We start from the raw sequence: 13,399 nt of genomic DNA, 5'->3' as shown, positions 1-13,399 counted from the left end.
AGCACCAAGAAGACAGAGCATCACTTGCCCCAGAGTCCCTATCTATACCTTGTGGCTAATAGCCACTGATGGACCTCTGCTCCCTATAAGAACATAAGAGAAGCCAATATTGGATCAGGCCAATGGCCCATCTAGTCCAACACTCTGTCACACAGTGGCCAAAAATACCAGGTGCCATCAGGAGGTCCACCAGTGGGGCCAGGATATTAGAAGCCCACCCACAGTTGACCCCCCCCCCCAAAGCACCAAGAATACAGATCCAGCAGGGCCCTTCTGATGTTCTTACCAGGGGAAGGCCTCAGCCTCTCTGCCCTGTTGTTGGCCCTCCAGAGGAACTGGTTGTCCACTGTGTGAGACAGGATGTTGGACTGGATGGACCACTGGTCTAATCCAGCTGGGCTCTTCTTATCAGGGGAAGACCTTGGCCTCTATGCCCTGTTGTTGGCCCTCCAGAGGAACTGGTTAGGCACTGTGTGAGACAGGATGCTGGACTCGATGGACCACTGGTCTGATCCAGCAGGGCTCTTCTTATGTTCTTACCAGGGGAATGCCTTGGCCTCTATGCCCTGTTGTTGTTCTGTCTTTGGGTCTCTCTTTTTAAATTATTATTATATTTTTTCCATGTTACAGTCAAACATATCCCTATTCCCATACATATTGTATACTCTACCCTCCCTCCTCCCTCCTCAAAGTTTATAGCTGTTTCTATGTCTTCGGCAATGGTCTTAGTCTTTGGGGCTCTCGTGTAATGCTATGTCAGCATTTTCTTTTAAAGTTTGGTTGTACAGTTGGCCCCAAATGGCTGTTTCCTTAATAGCGAGGAAAGGCATCAATACCGAGGCTGTGTCCGCTTTCCACAAAAACAGTTTGAATTTTGCTTCCAAGCAGTGTGACCAGAAAAATTGTTCTCTATCGATCTGTTCCTCCTTAACCTGTTCTGTGATTTTTTCTTTCTTTCACGTAGTTCATTCTGGTTTTCCCGGGCTTGGGGAAGGCCAGAGAGACCGAAAGCCATCCTACCTCACCCAACAAACTGAAAATACTGTGCAGCTATTCCTTTGCATTCTGAAATTTCACCAGACATTGCCCACACGTTTTTCAGCACTACGAGAGCTAGAAACTTGGTTTCTCAGGAAGCTGGATTTTGCACCCAGGATTACATTTGGCCCCTTCACGGAATTGCAGTATACCCCGAAGTCCTAGAGACGATTTCAAAAGCCTAGGGCATACTGCCCTAGGCTTTTGAAATAGTCTCTAGGACTTCGGGGTATACTGCAATTCCGTGAAGGGGCCAAATGTAATCCTGGGTGCAAAATCCAGCTTCCTGAGAAACCAAGTTTCTAGCTCTCGTAGTGCTGAAAAACGTGTGGGCAATGTCTGGTGAAATTTCAGAATGCAAAGGAATAGCTGCACAGTATTTTCAGTTTGTTGGGTGAGGTAGGATGGCTTTCGGTCTCTCTGGCCTTCCCCAAGCCCGGGAAAACCAGAATGAATCCAGCTTCCTGAGAAACCAAGTTTCTAGCTCTCGTAGTGCTGAAAAACGTGTGGGCAATGTCTGGTGAAATTTCAGAATGCAAAGGAATAGCTGCACAGTATTTTCAGTTTGTTGGGTGAGGTAGGATGGCTTTCGGTCTCTCTGGCCTTCCCCAAGCCCGGGAAAACCAGAATGAACTACGTGAAAGAAAGAAAAAATCACAGAACAGGTTAAGGAGGAACAGATCGATAGAGAACAATTTTTCTGGTCACACTGCTTGGAAGCAAAATTCAAACTGTTTTTGTGGAAAGCGGACACAGCCTCGGTATTGATGCCTTTCCTTGCTATTAAGGAAACAGCCATTTGGGGCCAACTGTACAACCAAACATTAAAAAGAAAATGCTGACATAGCATTACACGAGAGACCCAAAGACTGAACAACAACAGGGCATAGAGACCAAGGCATTCCCCTGGTAAGAACATAAGAAGAGCCCTGCTGCATCAGACCAGTGGTCCATCAAGTCCAGCATCCTGTCTCACACAGTGGCCAACCATTTCCTCAGGAGGGCCAACAACAGGGCATAGAGGCCAAGGCCTTCCCCTGATAAGAAGAGCCCAGCTGGATTAGACCAGTAGTCCATCTAGTCCAGTATCCTGTCTCACACAGTGGACAACCAGTTCCTCCTGGTAGCCAACAACAGGGCATAGAGGCCGAGGCCTTCCCCTGGTAAGAAGAGCCCTGCTGGATCTGTATTCTTGGTGCTTGGGTGGGGTTTGGCAACAGTGGGGGGGCTTCTAATGTCCTGGCCCCACTGCTGGACCTCCTGATGATACCTGGTATTTTTGGCCACTGTGTGACAGAGTGTTGGACTGGATGGGCTATTGGCCGCTCTATCCAAGGACTTGCTGCTGTTGCCCTGTCAGAAGAGCACCCCTGGACTCAGACCCGGGCCTCCCTGCTCCAAATCAGACGCTACCCTAAAAGCGAGGGCTTGCAAAGGGGAACAGGAAGTGGGGGGGGCCTGCGTTATTCCCACTTTCTCCCTACTCCTGCCGCAGAGATTACGCAGGAAGAGCAGAAAAGGAGAACGAAGAACCCTCCTAAAGACAACTCTCAGACTATGTCCCGATGATGGGGACGGCCCCCCCCCCGCACCGACAAGGCCACTCCCGACGCCAGGGGGGCAGCCCCTGGGCCCTCCTGTACTTACCTGGGGCTTCGGGGGAGTCCAGGGCAAGGCAGCCAAGGAGAGCTCGCCGGTAGCCCCCACGCCAGCCCCAACCGGTGATGACAGTAGAGGCGTCGGGGGATCATTTGGCCGAGTTGAGACGGCCGTGCCGGGCCTGTGGCCTGGCGCAAGAGTGCGCCTGGGCGCCACGCCCCACACAGAGCTGTCCGGTCGTATCGCACCCAAATCAGGAAGAAGTAGCGGAGGCCGCGGCCCCTCCCAAGAGTCGGCGTCCTCAATTATGTAGGGGGGCAGGGCTCGGGAGGGGAGGAGATCGGGGAGAGCACGGGGGACACTGGGATGCAAGGGTGGAGAATAAAAGGAAGCAGCAACAAGAGGGCGGGGAGGACGCCCTGGATTGGAGTAGGGCAACGCTGAGCGGAGAGACGGAGAGTGCCATCCATCCAGAAGAAACGTTGTGGTAGGGACGGTGAAGGAAACTCCCTCCCTGTTCAGGTGTCTGAGGCCCCTGCTGCTTGGACGGGCGGGTCACCAAGGGGGGCTTGAGGACTCTAGCAGCAGTGAGGGGGAGTCGTCAGGGTCGTGTGACAAGACTACTAGACACCAAGATCTCATTTTTAAAATTTTTCTCAGGAACCAAAATGGCCAGGAAGACAATCTTCACGTCCAGGCTTCCAAGATACCGCCCGGCTCCTTGATTTCCCCAACGTTTGAGAAGACGCCGAGCTAAAAACCAATGACTTTTAAGTGCGATTCCTTGAGGAAACAAGAGTTGTTGAGCCAGGCCTCCCTGGCCGGTCGCCCTGAGGCCCCCAAAACAAAGAGGGCTTGTTGGGAGACACTCGGCCAGGAGGTTCTGCTCATCACAAGACGGCAGCCGGGAGCTGCAGAAGGGCCGGACGCTCCGTCACAGGCGTGGAAGAGAGGCGGCGCTGAAAAGTGGTTCTTGGAGGACACACCCATGCATTTCAAAACTCAATGCGGGTCACGTGCAAGAGACAGGGTGTGGGATGTGCAGACGGGCACGCGCGCTCACCCCAAGTGAACTAGAGCGGCTACTTCCACATGCCAATGGCCCATCCAGTCCAACACTCCGTGTCACGCCCAGGTGCCGTCAGGAGGCCAGAACTCCAGAAGCCCTCCCACTGCTGCCCCTCAAGCACCAAGAAGACAGAGCATCCCTTGCCCCAGACTGAGAGTTCCTGTCTATACCATGTGGCTAATAGCCACTGATGGACCTCTGCTCCTAAGAAGATAAGAGAAGCCATGTTGGATCAGGCCAGTGGCCTATCCAGTCCAACACTCTGTGTCACAGAATGGCCAAAAATACAAGGTGCCATCAGGAGGTCCAGCAGTGGGGCCAGGACATTAGAAGCCCTCCCACTGTTGCCCCCACCCAGCACCAAGAATACAGAGCATCCCTTGCCCCAGCCTGAGAGTCCCTGTCTATACCTTGTGGCTAATAGCCACTGATGGACCTCTGCTCCTAAGAAGATAATAGAAGCCATGTTGGATCAGGCCAGTGGCCCATCCAGTCCAACACTCTGTGTCACACAGTGGCCAGAAATACCAGGTGCCATCAGGAGGTCCAGCAGTGGGGCCAGGACACTAGAAGCCCTCCCACTGTTGCCCCCCTCCCCCAAGCACCAAGAATACAGAGCATCCCTTGCCCCAGCCTGAGAGTTCCTATCTATACCTTGTGGATAAGAGCCACTGATGGCCTGCTGCTCCATATATTTATCCAATCCCCCCTTGAAGCTGTCTGTCCTTGTAGCTGCCACCGCTTCCTGCAGCAGTGAATTCCACGTGTTAATGACTCTTTGGGTGATGATGAAGAAGAAGAAGAAACTGCAGCCCCCACCTTGAGGCTGGGAACCCCAAGTGGAAGAAAGCACTATGTATCTGCAGGACCCAAGACAGCAGACATATTTCTTTTTTAAATTGCAGCCTTTTGTTAGACCAAGATGGGCAGCTGTGTTAAATTTGCCTGTAGCAGTAGAAAAGAGCACGAGTCCAGTAGCACCATGGAGACTAACAAAATCTGTGGCAGGGGAGGAGCTTTCATGAGTCACGGGTATCTGAAGAAGTGAGAAGTGGACTCTTGCTCTTTTCTACCGCCTGGTGTTGCTCGCATGCACTTACATCTTCTTGAGATGGACAGCAACTAAAAAAATTGGGAAAGGCCAAAAGACAATAAAACTGAGGCCCCCAACAGCCAAGCACTTTCTACCTGACGTATTTGGAAGTCGGAGGGCGCGAGCCGTGAACTGTGGCCATCCCTGCTGAAATGTAGCGGTCTCTCCTCCTTTCGATCCGACGCACATTGACAAAGTCCCTAAGATGACAGAGAGGAAAACAAGAGGTCACCAACTCAGTAAGAAAAGGAAGATCTGTCAAGCTTGTAACCCAAGTCTGGACCCACCTGGGTGACACCACACCTCCGGCAGCGCCTGCGGCCACATCGTAGGATATTGCCGTGTTGTCGTCGACTCGTTGTAAGATCTGTGGAGAGAGAAACAAGAGCAGGGTTTCGCCCACCTATGCAGACAAGCCAGTCAAAAATGATTTGGCATGGGTTTCTCCTTCAAAGAAGCCTTTTTCGTTAGAAGGCCAAGGATTTCCGACAGTACCCTACCACAGATGTTCTTTCCCCCCCCAAAAAAAAACCAATTTATTAGGTTATATTATTAGTTCAAACATACAAAACATATTACTTTTTGTTATACATCCTTTCCCTTCCCCCCCCCCCCTTTTCTGGCTTCCCACAGTGCTCCAACCTCCAGCCCATTTCTTAGTTCTTTTCTATTTTCCACTTATCTTCTATTCATAGTCTACCGGTAACGCTTTTTTCTACTAGTATTTTCTCTTAATTAACTTTCGTCTAATAACATTAACTTTTCAATAATTGTCAAAGCAAATTAAATTGTCCTTTACGTCCCAATATTTTTTCTAGGTACTCTTTAAAGTCTTTCCAATCTGCATAGAATTCTTCTGCCTCAAGGTTCTTAGGTTTCCTTTCCATTTTGTCCATTTCAACCACGAATATTAATTTCTTTATCCATTCCCCAATTTCCGGGATTCTGTCTTGTTTCCAACACTGTGCACAGGTCATTCTAGCAGTTGTGGTCATATACCACATCAATTTTCTTTTCTGCACATTAACTTCTTCCATTTTAAGTCCCAACAGCAATATTGCAGGTCCTACCACAGATGTTCTTAGGTCCTTGGTCGCCCCACCCTGATCCCAAGTGACCGGCTGAGAACTGTTTACCTGGCACGCTAACAAAGTTTTATTCCACAGGACCATCTTCTCGGGTTGGAGAATCATCTCCTGGTAGATGATCTCAGCCGGACACTGCAGGACAGCCTGCGAGGGAGGGAAGGCGGTTATAATGGCACAAACCTTTCCCGGGGTTTCACTGGCAGCCCCTCTTGGACAGCACACACTCCCGGGCTGGAAGTAGGCACGGCAAAAGGAAATAAAGGTCTCGACACTTCCTGGAGCTCCACTTACCTCCCTCTCCCTCCCCCGGTTGCCAATGACTCATTTGGTGACATGACCCACCCTGCTCCTGGCGATCCACAACACTGTTCTGTGTCAAGTCGCTCAAAGCCCCGCCTATCAACTCTGAAAGGCGGCTGGGAGTCCCTAATGAGATTGGCACACTTCCAGCCATCAAAATAAATATGGTCACAGTCCATAGACATGCAAAATTAAATCCACAAGAACTGTGCACAGTGCGCTCAATATTTCTTTAACAAAAATTGGGACGGTAGTCTCCGGAATGCAACAGAATAAATATATTATTTATTGGCTTATAGACTATTGGTTAGAAGAAGACGTCTGTCGAAACGGCACTGCATTCCAGAGACTACCGTCCCGTTGTTGTCACCTTCTATCTTTATGTACCTGAATCTATAACTTGAATGTTATTATTATTACTTTTGTACTTTCATATTCATAACTTCACGATTTTTGTTAAAGAAATATTGAGCGCACTGTGCACAGTTCTTGTGGATTTATTTTTACACTTCCAGCCCTGTTGCTTCTCCTGGGCAACGTACGTAATTCGTATTCAATGCCACCCCCCCAGGAGGGGAACACGGAGCGTGTAGCCGGAGACGTTGACATCAGTTCCCCATCCTCCCTTTGGAACCTTAAAGAGCAAAATTCTTCCAGAAGTTAGTCCTGGCCAGTTGGTACCCTACGATCTAACTGGGAAGGCAGGAGACCAAAAACTCTGCTTTTGACCCCCCAGCTGAAGGAGAAAGAAAATGGTGGGGTGTCGCCTCTCAATGCAGTGGGGTAAGCTGCACCGCTCGGGTCATCCCGGCGCCTTACCTTGAGGATGAAAACCTTGCCGTAGAAAGGCATTTCGAGGGAGTGCACCGTGTCGCCAAATTCCTGCACGAGAGGTGGGGAAGGCACGTGAGTTCCACAGTCAAGGACGGGGCACTCTTCCCTGCAGCCATTCAGTGGCTTTCGGGCACTTTGGGGGCTGATTTGGGAAGTTAAGTCAGAGGGGCAGCCCACCCCGTTTGAAGAGCACAGGACGGGGAAGAGTCTGTGAAACACGCTGTAGTAGAGATGGGACTATATAGATTTATTAGAGATCTAACTTTTTATTGGAATATAATGAAGGCCTGGTATATAGAAAGCCTCTTGTCTTTCCTGTCAGGGGGATTTTTCCAGTTGCTGTTAACAGACAAGACAATAACATTCTTTTAGCACAAAAGTAGGTATAAGGTTCATGGTTCTAATTGTTTAGGTTATAACTGCATAGTGTCTGGGTCACAATGGATCTTTTCCTTGTTATCGGAGAAAAACACTTTTGTTTCGGTGAGAACAAGCCTCGGCCGATACGACTTAGGTCATGTCAAGTAAATAGGTGACGCTATTGCATAGACATCCTTTCTTGCATTAGACCAATAAGGGAATTTTTATGTAAATGTTGTTTAAGTTTCTGTAACCAATTATGCCTTTTGAATATTATTCCCATGATGATGATATGATGATGTCATTTTAAGTATTTAACTTCATGTATTTCCTGGTTGGGCTCAGAAGGCAGTCAGTTTTGATGGGTCTTTTGGCCTGTTTTCCGTATTTCATTGCAATAAAATACAAGAACTTCCTCCTCATTTTGACTTCAATCTTCTATTTTTGACTGGATATTAATTTGTACTACAACGCTACCCTAACCCATGACGACCTCCAAATAGGCACCAAGTCAGTCCCAGGACATGTAGTGATCCTTTAGCAGGTCCTTATTTTTTTTTAGAACGTTGGTACCCTATTTTGACAAATTTGGAAGAGATTCTTGGGAGTAAAAATTATTTCAATAATTATCGATATTTTAATTTTCTCAAAACCAGTTGGTTAATATAGAATTTATAGTCGGGATAAATATATAATTCTTATCATCATAAGATTGTTATGAGCCTATTTTTGGTAAATTTCCACTAAATATTATGTGTGTTAAAATACTAAGTATATTGTACAGCTTTATGCTAAATATAACGTTTGGTTTTTCCTTGTTCTTCTAACAATATTGTTCCTTGTTTTGATATGTTTTAGTAGTTTGTTTATTAATATTAATAATTTGAGAAGTTGTTGTTAAATTTAAAAATTCAATAAAATATTTTAAAAAAGAGTCAGTCCCAGGAATGGACCTGCTCAGACTTTGTTAGGCATCCCGGGAAAGCATTCCAAAGGAAGCAAAGTCACCAACAATGCCCCTCCGCCCTCTCCTGAGTGCACCTGATTTGGTGCACAGATACGCATTCCCAGGCAAGACGAGAGTGCCAGTGTTGTATAACAGGGTGTCGGACAATGCTCCCTCTAAGCTGACGAGTCTTGTGCGCAAAAATTCTACTTTGTGGGCCACGGGCATTGAAGTTGTGAGTGAGCGATTAGAGGGAGCTGCATAGATTAGCTTGCTCTGGAGCCGTCCTTCCTGAGCGGAGACAAAAATCTGTGAGCTAGCTCACACTAACATGGGTTAGAGGGAGCATTGGAGTTGGATTGGGAGCCTAGGAGGTTCAGATTCAGATCTGCCTCAGCCCAGGGACCTTTTTGAGCCTGTGGGCAGATCTGGAATTCTGACACCCAAGGATGGGCGCAGCAATAAAGTGGCTGTTGCAAAATGGCTGCTGCAGGAGGCGGGGAAAGCCACAAAATGATTAACACAACTTAACTTTAGTCCCCCTTCTGCTGTGCAAACTGACTGATGCAGCAGCCAAAATGCTCTCTCACAGCTTTAATGCCAGGAGCTCACAAAGTAGAATTTTTGCTCACGAGACTCCACAGCTTAAAAGGGGAGCACTGCCGGGCACTATGGTCCCTACGGGCACTGTGTTCGGGACCCCAGCCTAGCCTCTTCCACAGGGCTGTGGTGAGGACGAAACGGTGGACAGAGAACCACGTACGTCACCCTGAGCTGCTTAGAGGAAAGGCAGGATAAACACACACTAGACAGAGAGTTTATGATGGGACACAGTGGAAGAAACTGCCTTGCTGAACGTGGCTTTGCTTGTTATATGTGGCCAATACACAGGGATGCGCATACTCCCCACACGACGTTCAGTGCCACGTGGACGAATTATACAGAGCTAAAATTATGCAAAACCGCCTACATTTTTTTGGGGGGGTGTATATTTTGTTCTGGGGGCCAATGGCAAGGGGACAGAGAGGGACAGACGCACCCAACCCCCATCCCTGCTTAGTGGAAACCAGCCAGGTACTTCGACTTGTGCAGCCATGGATCTCCCCTGGCAACCTTGGCAGGCATCCTCGTTTGTCTGGGATTGCTTTGGGGCATCTATGGTCCTGCTCATTCCTCCGTTTCCTCCTCTTGCATTTTAGGGCTGTAGAAACGAGCAGTCCTCAGCAGGCCCTGCTACCTGGCAACTGCCCATACCAAACGAAGAACAAGCTCCAGCTACCCCTTTGCGGGAGGCCCAAGGACACAGCCGCAGAGCTCCGCGCCAACGCTTACGGAAGACCAAGGACAAGGAACAGCACGATCGATCAGGAACCACATAGGAACTCCACCATGACAGTCCCTTCCCGATACTAGTTTTTTGATGTGACTTTAGAGTGAAGAATTCCACCACTTCTGAGAGCCTCTTGGGGCTATATAAACAGGATATGAGTTTTTAAAAGATAGTTTATAAAAGCCATGCAGCCGGTTTATCTTTCGCTGTGTTTACAGGACTTTGTTTTAAAAAGCAGAAGAACGGCAGCGGTCAGCAACTCCGGTTTGTAGGTACAGTCACCCCTCCGGAAGACTCTGCCTAATTGCTTTGGGAAACCGAACACGGCCTTTTTTTCCAGCACATCTAAAAGAATCACAAGGATTTCTCCTCTCATAGTGATGTTTTACAGGGTTGGTTGGTTTTTTTTAAAGCATTCCAAACTACTGGGGAGCTTGAAATGCACCCACACTCCAACCCGAAGCTGGCGAAAGCTGGACTCTTTGAGAACAGGCTGTTACTGGATTCAAACTGACCCACTAGGACAGTGATGGCGAACATTTTAGAGACCGAGTGCCCAAACTGCAACCCAAAACCCACTTATTTATTGCAAAGTGCCAACACGGCAATTTAACCTGAATACTGAGGTTTAGTTTAGAAAAAAACAACTCATACATTGACTTAAGATGATTCAAACAAAGTAAGGAAAGCAATCCCAAATGCTTTCATTTACTTAAAATTATTTGGCAGAGAATTCGGCACTTTAATGATGGTCTGGGCCTGGCTGGGGCGATGGCACGTGTGCCCACAGAAAGGGCTCTGAGTGCCACCTCTGGCACCCGTGCCATAGGTTCGCCACCACTGCACTAGGATGACCCACCAAAGGGGTCTTCCATCCCCAATCACTAGGGAGCTATCGGCTTACACTGCATTTCTCAAAGGTCCAGTTCTCCTCTTGAGCCAGGATCTGGTCCATTGCTTCCATGGCCATCTTGCCTTGCCGGACATATTCCCTTTCCTAGGATGAAGCTTAGATTAATTCCAAACAGCAAACAACGAGAGAGAGAGAGACAGACAGACAGACTTTGTGTCCCAATTTCCTCTCCTGCTTTGATAAAACCTTCTGGTTAAGCCAACGTGGATAGTGTGCTGACAATAAGAAAAAAAATCCACTTCTCTCTGCAAACTTGATCCCCTCCCACACCAATTGGGGCAGGCATTAATAAGTAATGCAAAAGTATTTTCCTTTTTGCTTCTTTTTAAAAACAATTAATGCATGGTTACCCACCTATGGGCTTCTGCAATAAGGCACGACCTATGCCCAGCCATGCAAACTCCTCTGGGGAAGCCTACCCACTAGGGTGACCTGGTCTCCCCTGGCCACCCGCAGGGGATGGGGGGGGGGCAGGGTTGCCAGTTCCAGGTTGGGAAACTCCTAGAGATGTGGGGATGGAGCCTGGGGAGGACAGGGACCTCAGTGGGGCCCAATGCCAGAGAGCCCACTCTCCAAAGCAGCCCTTTTCTCCAGGGGACACTGGTCTCTGTTGTCTGGAGATGGGCTGTAATTCCGGGGCATCTCCTGGTCCCCCCTGGAGGCTGGCACCCCTTCAACGCACCTACCTAACCCTACAGTGGGGCATGACTTTTCCTGCTTATCTCCTCCTCCTTATCACTTCAGTGATGGATGCGGCCACTTGCCTGCCGGCAAAACTGCTACTTAACACAAGACAAAACAGACTGGCCCTGCCGACGCACGGTTCTTGCACTCTGCCCGCTTGCCTGCAGCGGGTGGCGATGGCTGCCAGGCAGGTGGCGATCCTTCAGGGGCACGGTGACATGCCTACCAAGCCCCCAGGTTCTACAGAAGCCACGTCCTGATGGAAGCGGCGGCCCTGATGGATGACCAGAGTCGGACGCTGCCCTCCAGTGGCCGACAGGAAATGACAACTAATCACAGTTAAAAGCGTTTACTCTGTTATGTCTCCGGCATTTTTCTTCTCTTCTGGAATGTTCGCTTCCTATACACTTTGTCCTACGTCTGAACGAGATGAAAAACCCAGAGTGTTTGGAAAAGGGAAGACCGTGAGTTGAGAACTCTCCAACTTACACTTCCCTATGATGTTACCAGTGTTCCCTCTAAGCTGAGTTAGTGTGAGCTAGGTAAAGGTAAAGGTTCCCTTGCTCGAAAGCCAGTCAAATCCGACTCTAGGGTAGCGGTGCTCATCTCCGTTTCAAAGCTGAAGAGCCAGCGCTGTCCGAAGACGTTTCCGGGGTCATGTGGCCGGCATGACTAAACACCAAGGCGGACGGAACGCTGTTCCCTTCCCACCGAAGCGGTACCTATCTATCTACTTGCAATTTCTTGCTTTCGAACGGCTAGGTTGGCAGGAGCTGGAACTAGAGACGGGAGCTCACTCCATCACGCGGCACACTCGGGTCTCGAACTGCTGAACTACCGACCTTCCACAGCCTGCAGTTCAGTGTCTTAACCACTTGAGCCACCACAGCTAGCTCACAGTTTTTTAGTCTCCGGCTCACAGATTTTTGTCTTAGCTCAGGAAAGATGGCTCCAGAGCACACTGATTTATGCAGTGGCCAAATCGCTCACTCACAACTTTAATGCTACTAGCTCACAGAGTAGAATTTTTGCTCACAAGACTCCACAGCTTAGAGGGAACATTGGCTCATGTTACTATGAGCTTTAAAGCTATCGTGGTGGTAATAACCAGATAACGTGCCCTGCCCCCAGGCTGGACTGATGGCTGAATAACAAAGGAAGCCACAATATCGTTCTGGGAGAAGTGCCTTGCAAACGACAAAGCGGAATGGGGAGCCAGTGGACCAATGCCGAGGCTGCGTGGCACGTCTGGTCACCGGGAAGGGCTAACGAGGACCCTCCTGTTATAAATGCATGGACGACCCACGAGAAAAGGTCCTGCCGCTTTTCCAGGACGCTCACCGTGCTTGCTTGCAAGGGGAAGGCCACAGCTCAGTGACGGAACATCTGCTTTGCATGCAGAAGGTCCCGGGTTCAATCCCCAGCACTGCTGGGTTAAAAAGGACTGAGCAACAGGGGGATGCAAATGACCTCTGCCTGAGACCCTGGAGAAACGCTGCCCATCAGTCAGAGGATATATTACAACAAATAGGACCACAGTGTAAAGTAGCCAGTAAAACAGTAAATCACCGTGTACAAATAAACAATGTAAGTTGATTTTTATCTGCAATGTTTTAGAACTCAATTATAAACAAAATTACAACCATAACACTATAATATGCGATATAAAGCTTAGCAGTACATATAGAATACTACAGTACTAGTTTCAGACAAACGACGGAGTTCTAGTACACTGTCCGTTTGAGGGAAGCTTAGCCAATTATTATATGCTGTAGACCCAGTCACATTAGAGCTTGCTGTAGGAGCTCCCCAGTCACCAGAATAAGCACGGTAGCGTACATCAAAAAACTGTATAAGAATTAGCCTTTTGAAATATGGCTTGCAGCACTTCATTCTAATGAAGATATAAGTACAGAATGACAAACCGGAAGAAGGACTCGCAAACGGACAGTGTACTAGAACGCCGTCGTTTGTCTGAAACTAGTACTGTAGTATTCTATATGTACTGCTAAGCTTTATATTGCATATTATAGTGTCATGGTTATAATTTTGTTTATAATTGGCATCAGTCAGAGGAGGCAATACTGGCCCTGACAGGGCGAGGGTCTAACTCTGACAGCTTCAAGAGTTTATTGCCTCCTTCTC

General features: G+C 48.6%; 1 protein-coding gene across 1 annotated transcript in view; it reads right to left on the bottom strand.

The window, feature by feature from the left end:
- STARD3 (StAR related lipid transfer domain containing 3) overlaps positions 1–13,399 on the bottom strand; it is a 28,934-nt gene that overhangs the window by 5,431 nt on the left and 10,104 nt on the right. The window contains exons 8-12 of the mRNA XM_015419858.1: positions 10,562–10,654; positions 7,007–7,069; positions 5,936–6,031; positions 5,087–5,166; positions 4,895–4,999 (exon numbers count right to left, since the gene is read on the bottom strand). Coding sequence (XP_015275344.1) covers positions 4,895–4,999; positions 5,087–5,166; positions 5,936–6,031; positions 7,007–7,069; positions 10,562–10,654 — 437 coding nt within the window. The remainder of the gene's footprint in view (positions 1–4,894; positions 5,000–5,086; positions 5,167–5,935; positions 6,032–7,006; positions 7,070–10,561; positions 10,655–13,399) is intronic.

Source organism: Gekko japonicus, unplaced genomic scaffold, assembly GCF_001447785.1.
Source record: "Gekko japonicus isolate JY-2015 unplaced genomic scaffold, Gekko_japonicus_V1.1 scaffold2853, whole genome shotgun sequence".
NCBI classification, from domain to species: domain Eukaryota; kingdom Metazoa; phylum Chordata; class Lepidosauria; order Squamata; family Gekkonidae; genus Gekko; species Gekko japonicus.
This window is presented reverse-complemented; position numbering and strand designations above follow the sequence as displayed.